The 23311-nt window shown below is 39.2% G+C and overlaps 1 protein-coding gene across 2 annotated transcripts in view; it reads right to left on the bottom strand.

Annotated features, from left to right (window-relative positions):
- Window positions 1-287: 287 nt before the first annotated feature.
- The window catches only part of EPHA6 (EPH receptor A6), a 491879-nt gene continuing 468855 nt past the window's right edge, over window positions 288-23311 (bottom strand). For both annotated transcript variants that reach the window (XM_051635236.1, XM_051635153.1), the window contains 4 exons: window positions 14948-15097; window positions 5567-5760; window positions 3304-3453; window positions 288-402 (listed from right to left, as the gene is read on the bottom strand). In XM_051635236.1, the coding sequence (XP_051491196.1) occupies window positions 288-402; window positions 3304-3453; window positions 5567-5760; window positions 14948-15097 (609 nt within the window). The remainder of the gene's footprint in view (window positions 403-3303; window positions 3454-5566; window positions 5761-14947; window positions 15098-23311) is intronic.

Below are 23311 nucleotides of genomic sequence, written 5' to 3'. Positions count from 1 at the left end.
TAAAGTTTCCCAAATACTGTTATACAAAGTTACACATCCATGCTGAGTTATTCATCAATGTGTAGCAAGAGTCTTGCAGTGGGCCAGGATTTTATCGGCAGATAACTGGCGGAGGAGCTATGCAGTGTGATTAAAAAATCCAGTTTGGAAGCATTAACGTAGAAGTACTTTTATAATCTGAACAGGAGACGGCAGTTCTTGAAGTTGGGAAGAGCAGAAGGGAAGAATGAGTATATTTTTCCATTTTAGAAATGTTGAGGCACAAAACACTGTTGATTCTAGTACTTTCATACATGAAATCCTTTCTCCTGTATGTGCATCATGTGTAACCGCAAAGTCTGTAAACTGCTGACTATTCGTCTCTGGTGTCCAATGAGTACAACTCCGATTCTTCTAATGTCACTGCAAGGTAAAAAGTTTCATCTTGGATGCAAGTATAGTAAAGCCCCTTGCACACAAAAGACTATAAATATATGATGAATTGCTCTACTTCAGGACAGTTTACTTTCCTGCCTGGGACATTAAAGAATGCTGCAAGCGTTGAAGTTTGCTGCACCTGTCAATTCCAAATTTGTTTAAAGACAGCCATTTAAGAAAAAAAATAATAAAAAAATCTTGTAATTAGAGCTCTGGTATCTGTTTTGATACTGTCAGGTAATTTTCCCATGCTGAAACATAGCATAGACATCTCCTCAAACCAGGACACCCTCAAATATTTTTTTATGACATAGCTAGTAAAGGAGCCCATGGGATGAAGTATGACCTTTATCAGCTTCATATTTGCAGTTCAAGATACTTGGCTCTGTATCCTCCAGATGAAGAGCCACTGGATAGCGGCAACTATTATGTATTTGGGCTTCACATCCACATGGGGGGATGATACACAACACTCAAAGTCAGCAGGGACTATGCAAAAATATTGAGCACCTTAGAGGCTAAAAAGAGTCAGCTAAAAGAATTAACCTTTACAGAGGGGACTGGTATTAGAAATGCAGGAACAATGCATAGTCCTTATCAAGGAAGGCCTGATAAAAACAAGGACGATAGGAGGCCTAGGGGAACAGAGATTATTTGAAAAAAGAAGGAATCTTTAAAAAAGCTGAAGTGGGATCTAAAGAAAGGAAGTAGAAAGGATGATAACCTTAGGGAGATTATGTGTAAAAGGCACAGTAAGGCAGGCTAAAAAAGAACTTTAGAAAAAATGAGAAAAAGACACCTAATATTAAAACTCAAATCTTTTTTTGCAAGCTTACTGGTGTACAAGAAGCCTGCCAGAGTGTCTGCAGAGTCTAATGATGATTTAGGTATAAAAGATCACTGAAAGACTGGCCAATGGCACAAGACTAAGCCAATTACTTGAGTTGATATTCCTTGTGGAAGAAATTTAAGTGACTTGCATGCCAGAACCTTTACAGAGTGCTTGTCAGAGGATTGGTCCAAAGTTGAAACAACTGCAGGAGAGGTTATAGGACAAACTAAAAAACCAAACTACAACCCATCTCCAGAACAAGACTCACTATATTTAGCCAATTATCTACTTGAATCACTATGACTTTTGCAAAGGGAAGTCCTATTACATAAAAATACTTTGTTTCAAATGAAGGAGTAAGTATACATATGGATGAAGGTGATTCATTTTATACACCCTACTTGGATTTCCAAAAACTTTAGAGAATACTTCTCATTCACCCTTTATAAGGAAAATAAGGAGCTATGGCATAAGAAGGTCTTTGCATGACTAAATCAACAGTTTAAAGAGAGAAGGTTAGGAGTAAGTTATCAGGTTTTACAATTTCATCAATGGAAACCTGCAGGGACCTACTCTGAGATGATGCCAGACATTTGGTGGACACCCGGCTCACCATGAGCCAGCAGCAGTGTGGCAGAAGGCCAACAGCATCCTGGTTTGTATCAGGAATAGTGTGGCCAGCAGGAGGAGCAGGGAGGTGATGGTGCCCCTGTACTCAGCACTGGTGAGGCTGCACCTCAAGTACTGTGTTCAGTTCGGGGCCTCTCACTACAAGAAAGACATTGAGGTGCTGGAGCGAGTTCAGAGAGCTACCAAGCTGGTGAAGGGGCTGGAAAACAAGTCCTGTGAGGAGAGGCTGAGAGAACTGGGATTGTTTAGCTTGGAAAAGAGGAGGTTGAGGCAAGACCTAATTGCTCTCTACAGCTACCTGAAAGGAGGTTGTAGGGAGGCAGGCCTTGCCCTCTTCTCTCAAGTAAATAACAGTCAGACTCAAGGAAACGGCCTGAAGCTGCACCAGGGGAGCTTAAGACTAGATATTAGGAAGATTTTCTTCACTGAAAGAGTAGTCAGGCGCTGGAACAGGCTGCTCAGGAAGGTGGCTGAGTCACCATCCCTGGAGGTATTTAAAAACTGTAGACTTCAGGACATGCTCTAGTGAGCGGTTTTTTTTTTTTTTAACTTTTATTGTGGGGCTGGGGGAAGGCTGACGGTTGGACACAGTGATCTTAGAGGTCATTTCCAACTGTGACAATTCTGTGTGATTCTCTGTGTGATTTACTGTTCAACAAATCAGTAAATTGTCTGGAAAACATAGGTGAACACTGAGGTGAAGAAGTCAGTTGCTGAGACTGAATTGTTCAGGCCAGTCACAAAGAGTTTTAGAAGGATCTTATAAAACTATGCCATAAAGCAGCAAATAGAATTCATTGTAGGTAAATGTAAAGTGATACACATAGGAGAAAACCAGTCCTACCTTCAAATGTAAAATTACTGAGTCTTAATTGACCATTACCATTGTTAATAAAGAGAGTCTGAGCACCAAATAAAAATCAGGAATTAACAGGAATGGAATACAGGATAAAATAGATCATATCATTATGTTACTATATTCATAGTTTGCCCATACTAGGTGCAATGTTTTAATTTAAAAAATGATAGAGGGGAGTCAGAGATGGCTGAAGGGCAGCAAGGTGTGGAAAAACTTTCTCATGAGGACTGACATGGGCCTGATAATTTTCACAGCAAAGTAAGAAAAGATTTTTGCTAATTTCAGTGGTCTAGATCAAAATTGATTTCCCAAGAAACATTTAAGGCTGCTCTCTGCCTCACCTTTGGCAGTGTTTGGTATGGTCACAGAAGGAAACTGTCACTTCTGGGTCTTGTAGTCACATCTTTCTCCTGCATTGTTTTGGTAAAAAACTGTGTGTGTTTTATTAGCTTAGGTAGGAAAGGAAATGAAAGCACTGTTCCATACATCATGATAATTGTCACTGCAGCATACAAAGAGATTCAGATTGATGAGTCACTGTAGGGATAAGAGATTACATACTTACTCAATATTCATTCTTGAAACCATATCCAAAGTTGTGAAACCTGCTGCCATGAAGTTATTTTTATACTGACCCATTTTTATGGAGTCCAGCCAGTCACTGACTGAAACAAACAAAGGATATTCTGAAACTTCACCAGGTGAATCTGGCATTCTGTGAAAACAAAATGCAAAGGTTACCAAAGCAGTACAAAATATGACACTTGATTTACTCTGTTAGATGTTATTTTTATGAAAAGGCAGAAGGCATGAGAGAGGAGCCTGTGCTATAAAGGTCAGATATTAACTGAGAATCTCTTTAACCCCTTGTCTAAAACTTGTAAGTCATGTCAGTCTGCCAAGTTGCACTACTTAAACAGTACATTTTTTTTAAAGCACTGCAGCTCAGTAACAGGAGGAACAGACCTCTCCCACTGCTCTTACTTTTGTTCCCACAGAGTGTTTCTTTACTGATCTTGTGTGTTCAGGATGATAAGAATTTGTAAATACAGTAGTCAAAGTAATGGAAAAACAGAATCTAATGAGATACAATTAAAAAAATTACACATAATCAACACTGTGCGATGATTTTTGAATTTATCTACAAAAAGAAAAAGCCCAAATGGCTTCTTGTTGCTATACCATTATGCAATGGGAATACTTTGATTAGTGTTCAGAACCTTAAACTAATGCTATAGGAAGCAAAAAACCCTCCACATTTTATATCTTTGCTTCTTCTTCACATTATATAGAGTAGTAAGCAAAAATGAGGAAGCTACACATTTATGTTCAGTTCTTTCCCTTAATATTATCACAAATTAAACAGAAAGATAAAAAAAAAATCCAATTTTCGGGCATATATTTCCAGTCTTCTGTTGTGTACCACACTGGTGAAAGCTCATGACTTCCACTGACTTTGTGTGTCTTGTGTAGAGAAACCACAGGAACAGAATGCAGAAAAAGCACATTGCTGTTTATAAAAGCTTTATGATAGTCCTTTCAGAAAGATGAAATTTTATTACAATGAAAATGTAGACAGCAAAAGCCAGCTAACATTATACAATTCTATAGAATAACTGCTGACCTTGTAAGTGAACAGTAAAACAAAATTCAAACATCAAGCATTCCCAAATGAACGGTAAAACTTTCCCAAGTAGTTGAGCACAGTAAGAGCTCAACTGCATGAAAGCAGGCGTAAGTTTTTATATGTTAAGTAATGTTTTAAAAAAGAATAGATAAAAATGCATTACTCTGCTGCTAAATAAAGTGACCCAGGAACAAGCAGCAAGTCACATATATACTTGTAGGCACACACACATAGAGGCCACTAATTCTAGTGCACTAGCTTTAAATCTCACAAGCCCCACTAGTTTGTGGTAGATGAAATGTCTGTAGCTGTAACTCTAGGTTTTCTTAGTAATGTCTCCTTTCAGCCTTTCCCAAGATAGCACCCTCAGTCTTTGCCTTGTTGCTTAGCCTTTCTCCAAAACATGTAAAAAAACCACTTAACCCACCGATGATCTCAAGAAGACCCACCCAGGCCTCGAGAACCCCTTATAAATCTGGGGGGTATCTATGAAAGCACCTTTATCTTAAGGTGAATTTCAGCTAATGAAGAGAGCGAGGGCGCCTGGACCTTCACTGATTTCAGCTGATATTCAGGGACAGTTTGGATCAAGCAGCCTTCAACAACTGATAACTTCTTCCACCACAGCCTTGCTTGCCTTGTGGCTGCATTCAGTTCTCTAATATTACATTAAAAAACTTTGGGCAACACCATCAGGAATTTATTGTGGAATAGTAATAGCACAATCTCTTATTTGGTCGCTGTTGCCATTCTTCTGCAGATAAATAAACACTTTACAAGCTAAGACACATCTACTTTCTGCAGGAAATTACTCCAAGCAGTTCAGAAATTACTTGAGTATTGTCAGATGGAGAGACAGGCCGTTGAAAATAGAAAAAAATGGCAAAGAGAAAACAAGCACATATGAGAAGCAAACAAAAAAAAGAACAAAGAGATTCACAAAGATTAAAGATTGACTGAGCTCAGAAAAAAAGAGAAAAATGCCTAATATAATCTGCATGTCTTGAGGAAAAAAGTCCTAATACAAGAGTTTTTTAACAATAAAGCAAACCTTAAAAGGGACTTAAAGTTATTTGAACCTCCATAACTTAGTGAATTCAGAACTTTGCAGCTCTCTTCCACCCCTACTTAAAGCCCTAAAACATCTCATGATAGCCTCTATGCGGTATACAAAGAAAAAAAAGGTACCAAAAAGTCTTACACAAGAATGTCCTCCACTAGGGTATGAAGGGCGCTTGGATTGCGGATCAGTTTGTCTAGGAAGCAGACAATATCACTAAATTTTGGACGGTGGTTCCTCTCCTTTTGCCAGCAGTGAAGCATTAGTTGGTGCAGAGAAGCTGGGCATCCCATGGGAGCTGGAAGCCTGTAGCCTTCTTCAATAGACAGTATAACCTAAAGAAATACAATACATATGATTACTGGCATTGGAGCTAAATGCTGAAAGGACAGTGTAAAGTTGACAATTGGAAACCAGTGATAATAATTAATGGCACAGCCACCCTCAATTAATGTATTGCTGGGGCTTCAGTCAGGGAATCAGGACTGGCAGAAGTATGACCAGAGGAATGTGAAATATTTTGAAGGCCTATGAAACACAGTAGGCACTTTTTTTAGGCTCTCTTGCCATCCTCTTGAAACAGCCAAGAAAGGAGGATGAAAGGAAAGAAATAAGCAGTTTCACTGTCTTTTTCATCTGCATGCAGGTCGATGTTGTACTGAATGGGGAGTCACAGGGCCACAAACAAACCTCCTTTGGCCAGTGTATACTGGGATGCTCCAATATTTTTGTCCTGACAAAGTGTTAGTGTGTGACCACGATGCAATCAAGCACTACCAATGCACATTGCAACACCTGGAAAATTTACTTTCTGATAATATGTTTCTACTGATGGTTAGAGTATGAATAATTCAGGCTATGTCCCACACACTGAGTTACAATAAAGCCTCTCTCAGAAACCTGATGTGCAAGCTGTTTATCAGTAAACAGAAGTTAATAAAATGATGATGTTACTGTATATCCTAAAGTGAGTAAAACTTTCAGATTCAGCAGATGTGGAAGATGTGTTTTGTCAGGATTTGGAAAGAAACAGATCTGATGTCACAGATAAATCACATATATTAAAGACTACATTTAACCAGAGCAGGGAAGCTCATTTTTAGTAATGCTGGTAACAAAAAAATTGTCTGAAAAGAACATGAGCAGCCCTGCATGACAGGAGGTAGCAAACGTAGGTAAGGTTCCTTAAAAGCTGGCTGGACTCATTCTCTATGAGATTTAAAAAGCAAGAGGGAAGGTTACTAGGTTCTGCAATGAGTTGTAGTAGCAATAGGGATGATGACAGAAACTACACAGTCAAGATTTCTTATGTGTGAAAGAATGGGAAGGTAATAAGTGGTTGATCAAAAACAAAACTAGGAAAAAGACCAACCCTACCACACACACATAACACTTCACATAAAAATCCAACAGTGCTAAATATTCTCTGAAGTACAAATGACTGTACACAATATTTATACTAACACAGTGTGCTTGTGAGAAACATTCCTACTGCATTTATATCCACTCTGCTTTAAGGAGTCATTTATCATTTTCATACAGCTGTATGTATGTGCCACAGACATATTAATGCAGCTGGAAAGGGGTACATTAAACTGTTTACAGCAAATCAATGTTTCATAGCACTAGGTGTAGCTTCAATATATTAAATCTTATTATCCTGGAATATAACCTCATTCTCTTTTTGAATTCTGAATTAATGTTTTTGGCTACATTTAGGAATGCCTAATGCTTATGCTGCAAGCATTATGCAAATAAATAAGAGTAACAAAGCTACATTAGGGCCTTAGCTCCCCTTCATGGCATGGTAGAAAATGGAACAAGACTCTTGTCTGAGTGCCTGGTTTTGTAAGATGAGGTGACTTGGTCCTACAGTGTACAGCCCTCTTGTATCCTGGTGGAAACACTTGCGTATGAAAAACGAGTGTTTGCATGGCAGTAGGGAACTGGATTAGCATGGGGTAAGTTTCAGACCCATTGGCAACAGCACTGGGAAGTACAGGCCACTCTGAAGAGAGCATTACTTGACACAGTAATCTCTGAATGTTAGGCACCTGTGGATAGACAGGTCACATATGTACAGACAGAACTGGCCACACACATACAGAGGTGTTCTCTAGCAGTAAATGATATGTCAACATGATAATCCTTCCACCTGCCTTTCTGGCTACTTGTTTATCTCCCTGGGACTTACTTCAATGGTCCAAAATCCAGGCTGATGAAATGGCCTGCTATAGAAAAAATACCATCAGATTGTTAAGGAAATATTTCTTCCAAAGCATTTCCTCCTCATGATGAATATGCACCTCAGATTGCTGCTGTTACAGACTCAGGATGGGTGAAAATCAGCCCCGTGCGCATGACATTTTATTCACAAAACTGTCAGAACTCATGTATCTCAAGCAGTCCTTCCAGCTTGGCTTCATAAAACACAGGTACTTGTTATGGTGTGGGGTATAGCTTAGTTGATACTTGTCACTGAACAGCCCAGAAATGCAGATAGCATAGTCTTTACATTTATCTGCTAGCTCTTGCAGATGATTAATTTCTGAAATGTATTTATTATTATTTTTTAAGGATAAGGGAAAGCTTCTCTACTTTTCTGAGATATATAGCACTCACTCGACACAACAATAGAGAGCTGATGAGGTTTTTCTGAAATAAATTATTCAGGAAGAAACCAAAAGCAACCAAAATTTTCCAGATATTATATTTTCTTTGACATACTGTATTTTACCATATCTTTGGAAAGGAAGTTACAGTGCATTTTGTTTTCTCTTTTGTTCAAAAGGAACATTTCATGAAAAGAAATGCCAGCTGGTACTAGAATAATTATAATTCTTCATTAATACCAGCACATTTTAAAAATAAACTATAAATATTGCCTCATTAGTACCTCTTGTGAAGTAAGGATTATTTTTAATGTCTAAGAAGCAAGAGAAAAGATGTGATAAGTGCCTAGCACTGCAATGGGAATCAAGTCTCAAAGGAAGAATTAAAGCTTTTTAGTTCCTTATTTATTTCTACTTTGCTAGTTGCACAGCACCTCTCTGAACAATTAGATATCTATATACCTAAAAGGAAAGAAATATTAAATTGTATACCATGTAAAGATTATACATGCTAACATCTCTAAAATGCCTTTTTCCTTGCTAGTTTAAAGGCTGGAGAAGCACCACATAGATTGTGAAAGGGTCTAAATGTCTGTATCTATAAGAGAGTTATAGCAACAGCTCTAGAAATAAGCAAAATGGCAAATCCATGTACCATCTATTTCAACTTGAAAGAATGGGAACACCAGCTTATTTTCTATACACACAAAGCCTCGAGTCTGCTAACAAAAAGGCTGATTACTGCTGTCTAGTTTTGGTTTTGTGACAAACACTCAACGGCTATCAAAAGGAACACGCAAATATTCTGTGCTGCCATCAAACACTGAGAAAGAGGCTGTAGGTTTCTTTTCAGTGATGACTATGTTTAAAACTTATTAGAGGGTTTTTTGGGTCAGCATTAAGGTGACTAAAATGGGCAGGGTGCATTTTTACAAGTAATGCTTTTGGCAAGTGAGAATATAAACTATAAGGGAAAGAGAATACTTTTTACAGTTAACATAGGTAATTATTTCTATGCCTTTTAAGATGTGGGCTTTTGTGTTTATAAAGGGGAATATTCTTTTTATATATTTTTTGTACACAGATGGTATTAAACATTGGAGCCTGTTAAATACACTCTGTCATTTGTGTTTGATGTTAGACATAGCTGTAAAGGTCGAAGACAGAGTTAATCATAAATACTAATTATGATATCAAAATTACATGAAAAATATTTTATGGACTTCTACATAAAAGTTCGACATGTCTGGTTTCAAAATAATGTAAAATTGGCAAAGATTGCATCTGAAAATTAAGCTGTAATCTTTCTGATAGTTTCATTATTAGCAGTAACATAGATTTTTGCTTTCAAAAGTTAACTGACAGATTTTTTAATGAGACTGAGACAGAAGAAAGCCCAGGGGGACATTGTCCCAGTGTCCTCCTGACATCTGAAAAGTCTACCAGGAGGGAGAGACAGCTGCTCATGCTTCATGTTACAGAGCTGATCCCAGGTGCCTGGCAAGTGTTTTGATACCTATGGGTTGAAAGAATTTTGTTAAGGTAAGTTCTTTTTACTGTTACAATAAACTCTCCTAAGTGTAAGGACTTTTATTCTGTTTGCTACAGTAGTTTTCTTGCATATTTATTATGATCCATTAAACATTCTTTTCTGTTGGTTTGTTTGTATTTTTAAATATTGTAGCTCTCCAACATTCATTGATTTATACAGTGGCCTCTAACAGGTGTCCCAGTAGGCTTCACTCACAGCTGTTCTACAAACCAAATGCGTGGAATATAATAAATCTTCCTTTCCTCACGTGAGCATTAGCAAGCCAGGCTCTTAGCACAGTTCATCAGTACACTAGTTTCCTTGGAAATTTCAATATCTTAGCTAATGTTTATTAATTAAGCAATAAGACATGACAGACTGTGCAGCAGCCCTAATTAATGGACACCTCTGGTTGCTGCCACACATCTAAGAAGTGCATTAATCAGCACCAACACAGGTCTGGAGTGACTTACTGCAATAATAAAATGGTTATTTACTTAAACAAGAACATTTCTCAAAGTTAATAACATTTTTAAGCCTCTACATTATACAGTGTACAGTATTAAAAAAATTATGAGAGACATTTTCAAACTCAGTTGCCTAAAGTTCAGCTTCCAAATCCCTGCTTAGGACTACAAATAGAGGATGTTAGTTTGCAGAGGTGTTGGGTTTCTCCAGCTTGCATCTCCTGATGGATACTTGCAAACAGCTGTAGTTTCTGAAAATCAGACTGGGTTTATTTAGGTGTGAGGTACCAGTTTAACACTTTGAATCAGCTCAGACTCTGCTACCTGCACTGGCTTCTTGAGATTTGAATGTTGTGACTGAGGGGTTGGGCAAGAGACCCTCAGAAGACTTAACTCAGCCCTGCTGTTCATCTGACTGAAGATGTGTTCATGTTGCGAACGAGCACCCCATCAGACAGTGCTGAACTCACCTCTCCCAGCATTGCCCCCCTTTGGGTAGGGGTGGGCATATCACTGGCTTCTATGTTACACCTGTAAGAAATGAATGTTTAACTGGCAGCCACTCAAAACATCAAATTACTTAGCCATGGTCTGAAAAAGTGAATGAATTGCCCAAAGTTGTTTAATTAGAAGAGCAATTTGTAAGATGGAATGTGAAAAAACAGACCAAACTCCATGGAGTTTATACTTGGAAAACTTTCGGTGCTTTACAAAAATCCACCCAATTCTGTAAATATTTTATGGCTACCTAGAGACGAGTTTCATTATGATGAAAATACAAAAGTGTTATAATGCTAATATTGCCAGATATTTTGTTGTAGCAAAACCTCTGACTGACTATCCTTATGCAAGACCTTACCAACAGGTGTTCGCATAACGTTTCATGAATCTGTTTAGCACATGCCCCTCTCTGTTCCTTTCCCTGCCATATGTACAGTATCACTAACTGCTGGGAAAGTCCTATTATTTCTGCAAAATAAGTTCATGGGTATCCAGGGTGATTTATTGTATTAAAACATATGTCGCAGTATCCAGCCAAGTAAGCTTTACAGTATGTCTGATAACTTGTAATTTCCCAATGATCTTTATGGTCTCTAAATGCATTTAGAAGGCCACAGGTACCCACTGTTAACATTTTGGCACTGAAAGCCTGTGGGTAGAGCTCCAGGGAAAAGGAGTCCTTTGTGCTGTGCATTGCTGAACTGCAGGGAAATTCTCCCAGGAGGCAGCATCATTAGCATAAGCAGCATCCCTGAGCCCTGTATTATTATTCTGTATTAACAGATACTTGTATTTTGGATGTAAGAGTAATTGAATGTTGTTATCCTCATGCTGTAGCAGAATACTTAACATACTCTTAATGGAAGGTCTGCATTATGAATTCTCACTGCTGGCAGGGTCTTGAATAGATACGTTGTAGGTTCTGATAGAGGGGAAGAGAACAGGCTGAAGCCAGCCTCAAAGAAGGAGAGAGGCAGCTGTAACGAAGGTCTGTGTTGCACACTGCTGTCACCTGGCGACTTGGGCTCTATGTGGGGATTCTACAGGTCATTCAAACCTTCTTCCCAGGAGGACAATAGTGGGACTGAATGGACTGGAGAGGAAGTAATTCTGTTCCCATTCCCAGTTAGTGGTAACAACAGTGGGAGAGGCAAGAGCTGGGCTGGTAATGCAGCTGGTGTGGGGAGAAGGATTTATGATTACAGGGTAAGTAAAAGAGGTGATGGCAGTTGGGTTCTGCATAGAGAGTTAACCCAACACCATATGAAATCACTCACAACTAGAAGAGAGATTGAAATTCCCCATGTCATAGCACAAGATTGCATGACAGTGAGACACAATGATATAGCAAAGAAGCATCCTTTTCCCCTACCTCCTGGAGCTGCAGTCACTACCAGCAGCCCATGACCTGCAGCCAGATAAGTAGAGTGGCAAGATGAGGGGCAGAGGCAGAGTTAAGGAGAGGTGACATTGCAGTTGGAAGCATTGGAGCTGCACAGAAGCCAGGCACCACAGCAGGACCAACTTTGTTCACAACTATCTCTGGCTTCACAGTCTTCCTTAATCTCTAAATAAACCAGCCATGAATGGGGCGCTGCAGAGGGAAGGGAGAAACCAAATACCAATTGTACGGCAAGGAAAGCCAGGAAAATGACTATTGCCCGTGATAGGCTCAGAGCATGTGCCAGTGGCAGGTGGCAGGGGCAACAGCAGAAAGGGCTGTGAGCTTAGTACAGTCCCTCAACCAGGCAGTGCTACTGGGGGTGGGAGGGTAAAAGCAACTGCCCCACGAGCCTTGCTTGTAGAGACACATATGGACATTGTACTTACTACTCAGAGAGTATTGACTGGATGAGAAACAATGGGCACAAACTGAAAGCCATGAAATTCCACCAAAACTTAAGAAAACACTTTTCTATTGTATGTGTGACTGGCACAGGTTTCCCAGAGGGGTTGTAGAGTCTCTATTCTTTGTGATAGTCAAAAAACAGTTGGAGATACCCCTGGCCAAACCGTTTTAGCTGACTCTGCTTGAGCTGGGGCGCTGGGGTAGACAATCTTGAAAAGTCCCTCTACCTCAGCTGTTGTGTAATTCTGTAACTTGCTAGGACCTTTCTCCCAGTTTCTTCTTCTGTTCAGTCCCCCCTTAAAAGAAGGCTCACAGTGAAACTAACCATTGCATCTATTAGTTTGGGAAGGCAGAAAATTTGAGTGTATATGTGCATTTTAATTCAAGGTTCATTCTATGCCATGCAGAGTAATCAGGTTTTGCAACAGCATACTAATGATGAACAGGCTGATATTGCCATGGCAGTGTTTGGCTGTGCTTCTGAACACAAGATTAGCTGCAGAGTAGCACCCTCTGCTATTGCAAGGCTGAAGTGATGTCCCTATTCCTTGGCAATCAGCTCCTGAACCACTACTTCTTACAAAGGGGCTTTTTAAGGGAAACAATGGCAATTTGTCTTAAATTGGTGATTGCAAGTTCAGAAACTAAGTGGTTCTCAGTTCAGGCAAGGAAATGGCTGGGGTACTCATGTTGTTAGTTGGAGTCTGCTTGTTTGTCCTCTTTTATTAACTTTGAACCCATTGGCCCACTTGAATAAAATTAAGTAAGTTGTGTAAGAATCAACAGCTGTCAGAGATGTAGAGTTGGTTGTAGGACATAGAGACTTAAATATATAAGAAATCTGCACACAGATTATTCCACACTGTGCCCCTGGGAAAAAGTCATCTCAATTCTGTTGTTGAAACCTAATTTTAGACTGCCTAAGGTATCCTGCCCAGCCTTCATTTTTTGCTCCAGAACTCATGTCTCCTGCACATCTTGGTCAGCTGCATGTAGAGATCTTAGTTACTCTAGGGCAACAGATTGCCAACTGTGGGGAACAGAACTGAGCCTACTGGACTTATCTGCTTATTTCACAGTAGATCCATGATGTGTTCATAGTTCAGATAGTAACAAAATAGTATTTCCACTGAAGGAAAAGGTCTCCCTCAGCTCAGAGGTTGCTTGTTCTCTTCAGGTGCGCAACCAGCCACCAGTGCCTGCTCAATCACCAGAACCATAGCTCAAAACCAGACACAGTGGGTATCATCCTACACCTGGTGGTGATTAAGGATCACAGCAGGGAGCTGGGCTGCTGGCAGATCGGTGTATGGAAGGGGGATGGAAGCTGTAGGCATTTTCAGGGCAGAATGATGTACAAGAGAGGGAGTCTGATTCCAAAGGCTAAACTCACAAGAGAAATGCTGAAGAGAAGTAGGATTATAGTACTGTCTGTGTAGTACAAATATAAAGGAAAGAAGGCTTAGTTCTGCTATTCTTTTCTGGTTTGAGTGGTTTTGGTTGTTGTTTTGATTTGGTTTTTGTTTGTTTTTTCTTCCTGAAAAAGTCTGAGATTATGTTTATTAAATGAAAATTTCTCTCAGATCTTTATCCCCAAATGACTGAGCAGCCTTAACACACAACAAGACTTGAACAGCTGAATAACTTAGGAACAAGATAAAAACAGCCATCTGGGAAAACTCTTGTCAACTCTTCAGAACCAATGCAGAGGTATTCTAGGCACATATATGAGAGAGGTTAAGATGGGTTGACTGATACTCTGCATTTTGACATAGAGATTGATGGCTGGTGTGAAGACTGAGTATACCAGTTTGAGCTGTCATGGGGGTCCTTCAAACAAGAGAATTAGTGAAAATTAAAATTTTGGTGGAGAAAAAAGCATTCCCCTTTTCCCATGCTTCATTTTCTAGGACAAGACTTCGATATTACTAGAAGCAAATGTGTTGGGTTTTTTGTTTTGTTATGTTTTGTTTTGTTTTTTAATTGGGGAGGCTTATTTGGCCACAACTTTTGCAAAAAAGAAGTCAGAGGACAACTTTGTTATGAGGGAGGACTATTGTCCTGCACTGTGTTTAAGGAAAAGAGAATACATTTAATTCTTAGAAAGAGAACTGGCAAATAAATTTCACATGGCAGCTTCACTCTTTTAGAATCTAACCATGTTTGCCCATTGAAGGGCACTGTCACACTGTACTGGAGAAAATGGGCCACCTTTATAATCAGAATAGTTCCAGTACTCCCTCAAGATTCATAGATTGCCAGGGATTTGGGTGAAAGCCATATATACTCAGCATGAGAACCTGGCAAGCTGGCTATGACTCTTTGTATTATGTCTTTAATCCATAGGAGGAAGCTACTCAAGGTTTTAGCTATAGAGGGCCAGATCTTCAGGGTTCATAAATTAACAATTCCTTTGAAGTTGTTAGAGTTATGCTGATTTAAGTAAGTTGAGGTTCCAGCCTCAGAAAGTAAATGAGAAAGCAAAGCAGGGCAGGGAGTGACAATAGTTTTCAAGGAATATTTCAACAAACATCCTGCAGGTCAGTCCTTGGCAGTACTTACATCCTGGTTGGACATCTCCCAGTATGGTCTCTCACCATAGGACATCACCTCCCACATTACAATCCCGTAGCTCCATGCGTCACTTGCTGAAGAGAACTTCCGGTAAGCTATAGCTTCAGGAGCGGTCCACCTTATTGGGATTTTTCCACCCTGGAAAACACATGGACAACTTCTCAACATGGCCAGAATACAGAACAGCAAATGTTTAAAAGAAAATAAAACAAAAGATATCGTGGATGCTGAAGTTCTACTCTCTGCCTTCTATCACTTTGCTGCAAGTGGAAAGGAAGAAATACACCTTTTTCAGAATTTGATAAAAACTTGGTTACACTTGTCATCTGATTCACCAAAACAGCACTATCTTAAAAAAACCACCAAAACAACACCAAAACCCAACCAACCAACAAACAAAAAACAAAACTCAAAACCAAACTCAACTCAAAGACCAGAAAACATTTTAGATGATTCGTGTTTGTTCAGAGTCATGTAAGTCAGGCCATGCTTTTTTAGTGAAAATATCCCAAGCCCAAAATTCCTAATACATTGACACTAATTCTTTTTCCTTAAGTGAAATAGAAACAGCTATTGCAAAATGGAGCACTGAAAGCACTTAATACAATTATGTAAGCAGAAAGGAAACTATACCCTTTCTATTATTTTTTACTTTTGATAATATCTTTAAGTTTTTGTTGTGCCTTTTAAATATCCAGGTAATTAGCAAACCAAGTGTGTTTATAATAGGCATTTCCTTAGGATATTGAATAATTTCATTCTGCAGCTTTCAACTTAAAATCCAAGTGCTTCCACACACAAAACAATAAATCTGTAAGTCTTCAGTCAACAAACCTGTCTTACTCTTCACAACACCACAGTAGTCAGAATTTTCCTCAGACATTAGTAATTTATACCATTGAACCTGGTCTGTTCTCCCATAGCTAGTTTATGTATGAAAACTATTATCTCTTTTCACAACAAATTATTTCTTCTCCAGTTACATTTCTCTTTTCAAAAGTATACGTTTATTTTAATTCTTCATGTAACTCTTTAAATACGGAGAGAGAGAAAGCAGTATGCTTAGTGTGCCACTAGGTGGTAGAAGGAGGCAGTTAGTAGAACTGAGCTCACTTAGCAGCTGATGCTTTCAACAAGCAGCAATAGATTCTGCTCGGTGTTATATTTCTGACAGAAACAAAAGAAGAAATGAACTAGAACATCCGTTTGGCAATTGAAGAGAACCCACAGTTAAAAACAAGTATGTAAATATCTATTAATTTGCTTTGAATATATTAAAAAATTGCCTGTGAGTTGTTGAAGCCTGACTTCAACGGACTGAGAAGATGCTTGTTCTACCAAGAAGTATTCAAAAGCAAAGCTCTGTGCCCGTGGTGATGTCCCAGTAGGACAACTCCTTGGAATATAGTTAAAGATATCCCCTCACATGACAGAATTATGGGCCCTATCCTTTTTTACTAGATTAGGTTTAGTCCTTTATTTTAAACATTCTATTGCCAAATGTATGTAATCCATCCTTAGATGCCTGGCCTCTCCAGATTTTTAGGGACAATATTTTCCTGGCCTAAGTCACAGGGCTGTGGTAGACATTTAAGTCCTTCTTTGGACCCAGACACCTGCACTTTTAAAAAAGGTAAATAACATTCCTTCTGATCCCTATCACAAGAGACATTGCCCTAAGAACCCTAAAAGTCCTTCTTCATCCTCTGCATACCAGTCCTGGCTGACAGATGATGTAGAAGGTGAGACACCTGTTTCAACAAGAAGGTTCACTGTCTGAACCTCATCTTACCAAGCAATTCCTCTTCATGCCTTTTGCTTTATGTCCACTCAAAATACTTTCTAGAGTGCTGCACCAGCATCCAAGAGAGGATGCAAACCAAAAATTCCAAATTTTCTTTCCTTATCATAGATCTCAGGAGACGACAGGAAAAAACAGCATACCAGTTTATATGGCTGTGTTATGGTAAGACATTGTTTTTCAAGACAAACTGATGAATCAACGAATTTACTATGAGCATACATTTCTAATTTGGAGTGTTTTATTAATAATTTATTATTTTTTGAATTTTAATGAAACATGTTCATAATTAAATATCTCCTTTTAGGGGAAAAACACATCTATACATGCAAATAAAAGGCATTTGGATAGTTACAGATTTTAATGTCTATACCATAATATGGATAACTAATAAGAAAATTATTTTATAAAGTATATTCTTTTCATAAATCTGATTATGAATTCCCAAATTATACTCAAAAAGAGGTCACATCTGAAGCAGCATTTGCAGCTGGATTTGTGAGTACAGGCTAAATATAAATTAGTTTTAAAGAATCTGATCAGGCTCTGAAACTGCTTTCATGATACAGCTTTACTGACTGATCCCTTTTAGAATGAAACAGTACTGGCTCATTGAGTATGAAAATGAGAATGGAGAAGAGAGTCTTCACAAAATTCTAGACAGTCCCCATTCAAGGGCATAACATATCTTCAGTGTTGTAATGTAAAAGAGAATTCTTTTCTACTAGTTCTAATGACAAAGTGAAGCAAAGCCTCTAAAATTTTTTACAATGGATTCATCTTATGTATGAAGATGTTATATTCATTAAAATGTAGATTTCAATACTTAATTATGTTTGCAGAATATCTTTTTATGAAAAAGTGGTTTTATTTATTTGAAAGCCATTCAAAAGGCAGAGATTGCAATATAACTACCTTAAGAGATGTATATGACTGAACAGTAGTAATAGCTGCTCATGCATAATAAAAGAATACATAAGGTTTAGAGTAGCTGAAAATATATTTCCTGTTTCTGATTAGAGTAATAAACTTACTATTATTGGACATGTCTTTTCACATTTTGATCTAACTGGGAAAATAATAAATATAATACGTACTGTTTACAGAATGCTTCACCTTCAAATTAGGATAATTTATAAATCATCTACATTTTACTACTGTAGCAATGAAATCTGTCACAGCTCCCTGTATCAGAACGTCCTCATGCAAGCTTGTTTTGCTTTTAGGTTATTCTCTCTCTTTTGGGGGATGGAGGGAAGGGGCAGAAAGGATGGTAGGAACCAAATGGCATTTCTGCCTCATCTCATGCATTAATAATGATATCAGTGATAAGCTAATTTTATTTTCACATAGTAAAATAACACTAACATTGCTATTCAGATAACTAGAATTCAGCCCTTTTTTCCCCTTTATGCTGCCAGCTAAATGCTGTCTATTTCCTGTTTTTTTTTCTCAATTGTAATTTAATAAGCAATTTTACTATGCAGTATCAAGAGTCCCTTTGGAATTAGAATATTAGGCTCATATTGCTTAGCTTGTAGAACTCTTCAGAGATCAGCCCTTGAAATGAAATTTACCTCCTCGCCCACCTACACCCACACTTGCTTTCCCTACAGACTTGGCAACAGCACAGTTTGCCACACATTTAAAGACAGAACTGGAACTACATGTTGCAGAATGCCTTATTTTTACCTCATGCTATGCATGAGAGAGACAGTAATCTCAAAATGCCATCTCTTCTTTGAGCATACAACAAAAAAGGTGCGTATGATCTGTTTTGTGAACAGATCTCAGCAAGGCAACTGATACTGACATTGTATATGGTTCAACAGCCCACAACTGTGTTTTTTGCCATCTCCCCATTTTTTTTTTTTTTAAATTGTACATGTTAGACAACTTTTTAGAAAACAAGATTGATTAAATACTTAAACATATTTTAAAACTCCAGCAGATCAATGTAACTGGCAGCTACAGTCCATATTTCTACCAAGATGAAGGCTGGGATGTACCAGCAAGCTCAAAGTGTGTTACGTGAAAAAGGACAGAGAGGGCACAGAAGCAAAGGAGGAAGCCTAACTAATTAAAATGAGGAGTCATACCAGTGAGAGCCTTAGATATACAACTGAAGGTAAGATCTATGTGCTCCTACTGGATGTACAGAGATGGTGGCAGCCAGAAGCAAACATGGTGCATCAGACCCATGGTGTCCCAGTGCTAGCAGTGGTGTGAAACAATGTCTGTTCCTGTTGAAAAGCCTTTTCTGTATTTTCCTCGAATAACAGACTTGGCAGAGGGATTGTCACAGAGCTGGCTGCAGTTATACTAAATGCTGAGGTGCAAACCCATCAGTTCCAGATGCACAGACATCTAGAACTGTCTTTATTTGGGACAAAAGGTACTGAACTGAGAGCACCATTAGTCTAATCTGGCACTTATTCTGGCACAGTAATTCCTGTGGATCTGTCACTTACTATTCTGCTAGATGTTACTGAATTGTGTAGTAATTTTCCATGACATGAATGTAGTATCTGTCTTTTTCTCCACCTCAAATGATAGAAATTGAAAAAACCACATCTTTCAGAATGAAGAGAGACAAAAGTAATGAGGATTAGTTTTGAATATTGGCCATAATTCATCACTCTGTACAAAAGTCTTATGCCACTTTACTTGAGTGTTGCTTTTTATTTTAGCATATGAATAATTTTTTTTTTTCATGTGAAAAGTTACAAATAGGCAGAATTTAGCATCCCGAAGCTGTAATTTAGAACTATTCAGTATTATTGACTGTCTTCTCTACTGTCTATTGGAATATTGGAGAAACTACATGGCAAGATAACAAAACTGCTCTGAAAAGATATTTCAGAATTTGCTCTCATTATACCAAATTCCAGTCAGTTCTACCAGTCTTTCATTTCTCTTAGAACTGAAAATAACAAAACACCCTGTTTTTCAAAAAGACTGGATTTTCTTTTAATCTCTGGGAAAAGGTGTACAAGTCTTTGGGACCTGATGAAATCCATAAATGGGTCCTGAGTTGCTAAGCCCCTGTCCACCATATTTGAGAGGTCATGGTGGTCTGGTGAGGTTCCTGCCAACTGGAAAAAAGGTGACATAGCCCTCATTTTTAAAAAGGGGTAAAAGGAAAACATGGGGAACTAGAGATCAGTCAGTCTCACCTCTGTGCCCACAAAGATCATGGAGCAGATCCTCCGGGAAAATCTGCTAAGGCACATAGAAAATGAAGAGGTGATTGGTGACAGCCAACATGGCTTCATTAAGGGTAAATCATGCCTGACCAATTTGGTGGCTTTCTATGACAAGGCTACCAATGGTGGATAGTGGAAGAGCAACTAATGTCACCTACCTGGATTTGTGCTAGGCATTTGACACTGTCCCACACATCACATGGTCTCCAAACCCATAGGATATGCATTTGACAGGTGGACCACTTGATGGATAAGAGATTGGCTGGATGGCTGCACCCAGAGAGTTGTGGTCAATGGCTCAAGGTCCAAATAGAGGCAGGTGACGAGTGGCGTCCCTCAGGGGACAGTATTGGGACCAGTGCTGTTTAACATGGAGACATGGAAAGTGGGATTGAGTGTTTCCTCAGCAAGTTTGCTGACGATACCAAGCTGTGTGGAGTAGCTGACACACAGGAGGGAAGGGATGCCATCTAGAGGACCTTGACAAGCTGGAGAGGTGGGCTAATGCCAACCTCATGAAGTTCAGCAAGGCTAAGTGCAAGGTAGGTGCAATCCCAGACACAAATACAGGCTGGGGGAAGAATGGCTAGAGAGCAGTCCTGAGGAGAAGGACTTGGGGGTGGTAGTAGATAAGAAGCTCAACATGAGCCACCAGTGTGTGCTCACAGCCCAGAGAGCAACTGCATCCTGGGCTGCATCAAAAGAAGTGTGGCCAGCAGGGCTAGGGAGGGGATTCTGCCCCTCTACTCTGCCCTGGTGAGACCCCAGCTGGAGCACTGTGTACAGCTCTGGAGCCCTCAGCACAGGAAAGACATGGAGCTGTTGGAGAGGGTCCAGAGAAGGGCCACCAAGATGATCAAAGGCCTGGAGCACCTCTGCTGTGAAGACAGGCTGAGTGAGTTGGGGATGTTCAGCCTGGAGAAGGGAGATCTTACAGTGGCCTTCCAGTACCTGAAGGGGCTACAGGAAAGCTGTGGAGTGGCTTTTCACCAGGGAGGGTAGTGATAGGACAAGGGGGAGAACTGAAAGAGGGGAGATTTAGGTTAGGTATTAGGAAGAAATTCTTCACTATAAGGGTAGTAAGATGCTGGAATGGGTTGCCCAGGGAGGCTGTGGAAGCCTCCTCCCTGGAGGTGTTCAAGGCCAGGTTGGATAATGCTTTGTGCAGCCTGATCTAGTATGAAGCATCCCTGCTCCTAGCAAATAGGTTGGAACTTGATGATCTTTAATGTCCTTTCTTACCTTAACCATTCCGTGATTCTGTGATTCTATAAATATTCCTTTTCTTTCAAATATCCTGATTAACAATGCTAAAGTGAAATATGTGGTCTAAGTTAGCTAACCAGTTTTTCAGAACAGTTTTTTTATTATTTTGACAATATGTCATGTCAGTGAATATTAAGCCGGATGGTGCACATGTATTTATGTCTTAAAAAAGGGGGAAAGCTTTTGATGGATGGAAAAGAATCAGCACTTAAGATATTGGCAAAACCAGAAGATCCAAGACAAAATGTTTGTCCACAGATTATTGGAAACATTTAACTGGTATTAACCTAGCAGGATGTCATTTTGTCTTCCTAAAGGTCATCAGTAAGATGAATCGATTAGTGGTGTATATACACACAAAACCTCCAGAAAAACAGATATATCCTAGTTCAAAAATTAAAGAATTAAAATATTACCTTGCTAAAAATTGAAGAATTATGAAATCAGGAATGCTCCCTAGAACAGCTGGGATTCTCATTAGTAGTAGCTTTTCCTTTGAAACAACACTTCAGCATGCAGTCCCTTGCTGGTTCTGAGTCATTGATCTTCGCTTGAGTTGAAAGATAATAACAAGCTTGATAAAAATGCATTGTTTTGGCCCTCAAAATCCACATAAGTGAAATGGTAGTGAATATTTCTGACCACTTACATCTGTCCTGCGTTCATAGTTTTTTGACAGTGCAATTTAAAGAACTTTATCCAATAACAAAGTTACAGCAAGCTACCAATGACAAGTGGTTTTTGTACCTAAGCAAACTACAGACATCTTTTCTTGTTAGCTGTGATGCCTTCATCTGCAAGGTCCTAACTGAAAGACCCAAAGTTTTTTACCCATTTATTTTAAAACATATATTTGTTTAGTTTTTAAATAAACAAAGTAGTTCATTTCAGAGACTGAACAGGAGGGGTATGTGGTTGAAAATGGGCAGAGGTCCCACTCTTCCAGAGCTGAAAGCTCAGTGCATCTTTTTGTCAGAAGAGGAATGGGGAAGGAAGAAGTGAGAGACAGAAAAGAGAAAAAAAGAGACTGAACTTTCAGAAGTTAACTGCTTTACACATCACAGCAGACATCTAGAGCTGTCAGAGAGCAGGAAGAACAGAGCTGCTCCCTAAGGGTAGGGGATCTGGGACCATCCACCATGCAGGCTGGGTGATGCCCTCGTGGACTGGGTACACCCTACAATGCCTGGGGGGCAAGAAAGGCAGCACAATGATGGGAATGGGACTATTGCCAGTCCCATGAGCACCAGGAGAAGGCAAGGTAGCAAGCAAAGGCCAAGGGGAACCCAGTGAATCCAAATAACACCAGTGCAACAGGCCAGGCAGGCCAGTAAGGACTGGTGGCCCCCTCAGAGCCTTGGTAAGAACTAGAAAATTGTACAAAGACAGATAAACACAAGTATTTTGCAAAACCTCTTTGAGACTGGTCCTTTAAAAGCTAATGGTGAGACTGGTGGGTCCAAGGAATCTCATAACCTTTTAGAAAGTGGGACTTTGCATTTCCCTAGAATTAAGAATGCACCAGTGAATTTCACAGTATTGGGTGCTTGGCCCTCAATTAGAGAGAAATCGTTCCTTTTCTGAAACTAAGTATCAGAACCCTTCATGTCTACCAAATCCAGTTTAGAAACTACAGCACTACATGACAGTAACGACAGGAAAAAAATAATTTCCTTTGAAACTAATATTTCTGGCAAAGATTTATATCTCTTTTCAAGCGCATAAATTTCAAGCTATCTGCCAGCTGTGTCAGCACAGCTTACATTAGAGCTGTAAACAATTTCTTGAAAGTTACTCCTACAGAGTCCTTCAATCTGCACATCTGGAGCCTATCCACTTTGCTTACACAACTAGTCCTACTGAAGTCAATGGAAAAGGTGAAAGGGATTTGTTCTGAGATGCTTATTTGAAGGATGCCTTATGTTGCACAGCTCTGTAACAAAGGAATTTGCTACAAGGTCTATTTTACAGCAGAACTGTATTTCTAAATATAAATATTTCTCTAAACCCAAGTAATTTACATTGGAAAAAAATGTTACTAGGTACTATGCACCAACAAAGACCTGCCTCTGAAATGAT

Source organism: Apus apus, chromosome 1 (assembly GCF_020740795.1).
Source record: "Apus apus isolate bApuApu2 chromosome 1, bApuApu2.pri.cur, whole genome shotgun sequence".
In the NCBI taxonomy this organism is placed as follows: domain Eukaryota; kingdom Metazoa; phylum Chordata; class Aves; order Apodiformes; family Apodidae; genus Apus; species Apus apus.
Note: the sequence above shows the minus strand (reverse complement) of the source record. Positions and strands in the feature narration are given on the sequence as shown.